The sequence below is a fragment of the Myotis brandtii genome, unplaced genomic scaffold (genome assembly GCF_000412655.1).
Source record: "Myotis brandtii unplaced genomic scaffold, ASM41265v1 scaffold1408, whole genome shotgun sequence".
Lineage (NCBI taxonomy): Eukaryota > Metazoa > Chordata > Mammalia > Chiroptera > Vespertilionidae > Myotis > Myotis brandtii.
In genome coordinates this window covers 285,575-290,189 of record NW_005355029.1, presented here as the reverse complement: position 1 = coordinate 290,189, position 4,615 = coordinate 285,575, and the positions used below count along the sequence as shown (strand labels likewise).

General features: G+C 64.1%; 1 protein-coding gene across 1 annotated transcript in view; it reads left to right on the top strand.

Moving 5' to 3' along the window:
* The window catches only part of PRKAR1B (protein kinase, cAMP-dependent, regulatory, type I, beta), a 71,380-nt gene that overhangs the window by 12,440 nt on the left and 54,325 nt on the right, over positions 1 to 4,615 (top strand). The window contains exons 4-5 of the mRNA XM_014535266.1: positions 831 to 1,000; positions 1,856 to 1,947. Of these exons, the coding sequence (XP_014390752.1) occupies positions 831 to 1,000; positions 1,856 to 1,947 (262 nt within the window). The remainder of the gene's footprint in view (positions 1 to 830; positions 1,001 to 1,855; positions 1,948 to 4,615) is intronic.

Below are 4,615 nucleotides of genomic sequence, written 5' to 3'. Positions count from 1 at the left end.
GGGGGCTGCAGGGCAGGCCTGGTCCCCACGGCAGCGGGACCCCGAACCCCACGCCAGCCCCTCGTCTGTGAGGGCCCCTGGGGCACCACCCCTGCATCTCCAGGCGGCCCCTCTGCCACCCTCAGAGCTGCTATCGCGCCTCCTCCTGGGTTTCGCCAGCTGCTCACAGGCCGCTTCACGTGGTCACAGTGACTTCAGCTGCCGACCCTCCCAGGGGCCACGACCCTCCCAGGGGCCTGTCCATTCCAACGACCCCCTTGGCGGACACCGGGATGGGGTGGCGTGACGGCCGTGGCTGAGTCGTGGCCCTTTCCCTGTAGGTGCTGAGGTGTGGGGCCGGCCGCTGTCTCCCTGCCCCCTGGCCCTGGGACGTCACGCTCAGCTCTGACACCCAGCGGCCGAGTGTGGTCTGTGGCTGAGACGTTTCTACGCTGTGGGGACACGGGGCTCAACCCTCCATCTTGATTCCGTTAGTCTCTCCTTTCTCTGTTCATTCGTGCATCCATCTGTGCGTTCACTCATTCTCCCCAGCGCTTGTAGCTCCCCTCCCGTGTGGGGGAGGTCACAGTTGTGATGTGAGCGCCCACAGGCAGGAACGGAAATGCTTTGCAGGTGGTGGGAGGAAGGGAGAGCTGGACGGGGGGCTTCTTGCTGGAGGTGACATGGAAATGGGCCTTGAAGCATATGTAGGAGTTCGCCAGGAACGGCCTTGGTGGGTGGGCAGTGAGGGGGTGGACGCCCTGTCCCCCCAGCGCCTTGGCTCCTGGCTCACCTGCGAGCGGACAGTTGCTGAAGTGGCCACTGATCTCGCTTCCTCCCCGTCTCCCCCCAGGAAGAGAACAGGCAGATTTTGGCTCAGAAGTCAGCCTCCCAGTCCGACTCGCACGACGAGGAGGTCTCCCCGACTCTGCCGAACCCCGTGGTGAAAGCCCGCTGCCGCCGCGGGGGCGTGAGTGCCGAGGTGTACACCGAGGAGGACGCCGTGTCCTACGTGCGGAAGGTGGGTGCGGGCCTGGGTGGGCAGCGTCGTCGTGGTCACGGTTGTCGTGGTCATGCCGTGGTCATGGTCACGGCTGTCGTCGTGGTCACGGCTGCTGCCAGCCGGCATCTGTGCGCTCGAGGCCCTTTGGTGCCCCGGCTGATGCTCCAACCACTGAGCCACGCTGGCCTGGGTTCTCTCTCTTTTTAATTTATTGATTTGAGAGAGAGCGAGAGAGACGTCGGTTTGCTGTGTTACATGTCTGCACTCGCTGGTGGGTTGCTGTATGTGCCCTGACAGGGGCTGAGCCCACAACCTTGCTGTATCAGGGCGACGCTCTAACCAACCGAGGGACCCAGCCAGGGCCTCTGTCCTCAGCCCTCACCCCACACCCCAGTTCTGAATACTTTCATGATCAGAGCATGGGAACCAGTGACACTTGTTAAAAGTCTGCCAGGCCGCCTCGCTTCTGGGGGCTCCCTCCCTAAACCCAGGACCCCCCTACTCAGAGGTGACCCCAGGATGACCGGCCAGCCCTCCTCCGGCGGCAAGGTCATCGGAGCGAGGAGGTCGCAGAGCAGGGGGCTGAGGGCCGTGAGCTCCCCCAGCCTCTTCTGGGAGGCTCCGAGCCACCAGGGCCTGTCCCCCGAGACCCAGTCAGTGCTGAAGCCACCTTGGGTCCCCCCAGGTTTCTCTTCTTCCTTTTTTGTTTCTGAAATTAAAAGCATGTGGCACACCTACATCGCCAGCCGCCGATCTGGAGCGTGACCTGGGATCAGCCAGGCGGAGCCCCCGGGTGACTTGAGCCGTGTCAGTTTCTCGGGGTCGAGCAGGTGCCCCGGGGACGCCCAGAGCCTGACGGTCCCTCCCCCACAGGTCATCCCCAAGGACTACAAGACCATGACGGCGCTGGCCAAAGCCATCTCCAAGAACGTGCTGTTTGCTCACCTGGACGACAACGAGAGGAGGTAGGAACAGGTGGGGCTGGGCAGGACCGACGGCCCTTCCTGGCCACGCTGCTCAGGGCGTGAGTCTCAGCGACACCGGAGGGGCACACGGCCCCGGAGTGGCCGCTTCCGGATAAGGCTCCGGGAGCCTCTGGGAGCCTCTTTGGTCACTGCGTCAGCACCCGCAGCTCCCACCACCTGTCCGGAGGGGGCACACGGCCCCGGAGCGGCCGCTTCCGGATAAGGCTCCGGGAGCCTCTGGGGGCCTCCTCGGTCACTGCGTCGGCACCCGCAGCTCCCACACACCTGTCCTCGAAGGCCTGTCGCTTTGCGCAGGTCACCAGGGGCTACTTGTCCAGCACCTCCCACGTGTGAGGATCTTCCGTGTCTGCCCCGAGCTCACTGCCCATGGGACCTGGGCTGGAGTGCTTGTCCGGCTGCTCCCGCCCGTCCGAGGGGCCTGGAGGTGACAGTCACATGGTCTAGAAGGGCCTGGGAGTGTCCCCTTCCCTGGCACGGAGGACTGTGCAGGCGTGAAGTTAGGGTCTGGGTGCGTGGGGCGGACCCCGGGTTCCCAGGTGGGCCCTAAATGCAATCACAGGTGTGTGAGGGACATTGGAGGGGGCGGAGCCGCCGTGTTTCTCAGCCAGGGGCAGGCCGGCCCCGCCCACACCTGGTGTCCACCTGGGGACTGATTTTGGACTTCTGCCTCCGGAGGGGGGGGCGGGGCGGGGGGAGACAGCACCTTTCTGTGCTCAGCCCTGAGCCAGGTGTCCGCCGGCCGCTGCGTCCTCGGTCACCAGGTGGACCCAGGTGACTAAGCGTCGTGTCTGTTTCGACCTGAACGTACACGTCACTTTAAAACGCGATGTCAGTCTGGGTGTTGAATGGGGGCTGCATTCCCGTGGCCGGGGCGCGGGGCCAGCAGACAGACCCGACCCTCAGGCCGAGGCACCTGCTCACCCAGAGACTGGCCTGCAGGGAAGGGGCTCGCCCGGTGCAGCCCGGCCCGGACTCACTGTGGGGCCCCGCTGCACCTCCCAGCCCTCCCCGCCCCCCCCCTGCAGCTGTGTTTAAGGCAGACTCCTCCTACCCTCCAGGCCCCTCCTAGCCCCGAGCACTAGCTGGTTCAGTAAGTGCGTAGTTGAGGGCCAGCCTGGCCCGCGTGCCAGCTGATTGAAATCGTGTCTCCGGGCTCCAGGCTGCGTGTGTCCAGGACGGTCTGTGCTGGGGTCCTGGGCCCCAAGTTTCCAGGTCCACAGGCTCGTGGGGTGGGAGAGCCAGGTGGGCAGGAAGTGGAAGCAGATGGTTGGATTAACGTTCCTCTCTGGGAGGCTGGCTTGAACGAGGCCTCCCCTGTGGCCTGTGCTCTAGGGTTTGGCACATAGGAAAGCTCACGTCCCATCTCCAAGCCCCACGGCTCCTTTCTCTGGCAACGGCCCCCAAGGAAACAGGCTGATGGTCAGGGCACAGGTTCCGGGGGAAGTGGGCAGGGGCTGTCTCACCTGCCCCGGGATGTCTCCCCTGTGGCAGCCAAGTGGCTGCTTTCCCAGTTCTCGGAAGCTGGCTCCGCGGCTTTGTCTGCGCCCAGCTGCAGTTTGGCGAGGGCAGCACTGTTCTGACCAAGTTTGCAGGGCATCTGCCTGCTTCTCCCTCCGTGTCCCCACCAGCACATTCCTTTGCAGACAAACCCACGTGTAGGGTGACTGCACTTCTCTGCTTAGTGACTCTTCCTGTTGAATTCAGGTTTAAGACAAGTATATCATCACTACTGTTACCACCACCATCATCACCATCACCATTATCACCACCATCACCATCACCACCATCACCATCATCACCTTCATCATCACCTTCATCACCATCACCATCATCACCATCACTACCACCATCATCACCATCACCACCATCACCATCACCTTCATCACCACCTTCATCATCATCACCACCATCATCACCTTCATCACCATCACCATCATCCCCATCATTGTTGCCATCATCTTGCTGGAGGCCCTCTGGCTGTGTGTGGGGGTAAGTCAGTGGGCTTCCCCCTTGATGCCACTTTGTCCAGACCTCCACATGGACCACCAGCCATGCCTCAGTGCTCGGTCTGGGGAGGGGCTGGTGTGCCCTGAGGGCATGCCACAGGGTCATGCTCTGCTCCGCCTGTGCCTGCTGGAGCGGGCTGCCCTGGGGCTCAGGGCACAGCAGCAAGGACTCTGAGAGGCCCGCGTGTCCCCTCCTCACTGCACAGAAGGGGACCCCTAGCCCTGGCTCCAGGCAGCACGTGTCCCGCTGGGGCTGGAGCCGGTCCTCATGCTGGGCGGCTCTCCACAGCCCTCTGCCGAGCTGAGGGCTCCAGGTGAGGGGCTGGGAGGCGGCAGGTGCGGCCTCCTCGCTAGGTCAGCGGGGACGCTGGGCAGTTACTCTCTGGTCAGTGGCCCAAACAGCCCCAGCGGTGCCCTGAGATGTGTCGAGAATCTGGCCTGGCCCCGAGGGCACGTCTTAGGCCTGGTGGAGGGAGATGGGAGCCCTTCTGGCTGCCCAACCAGGGCCCTGGAGACGGAGCAGCGCACGCCCCTGAGAGCCGACAAGTGTGACCATTGGGAGGCTCCGAGGGGGTGGGTGGTCCAGGCAGCAGCCTGTGCGCCGGGCCCTCTGCTGGGGCCTCATTCCCGGGGCCGCCAGA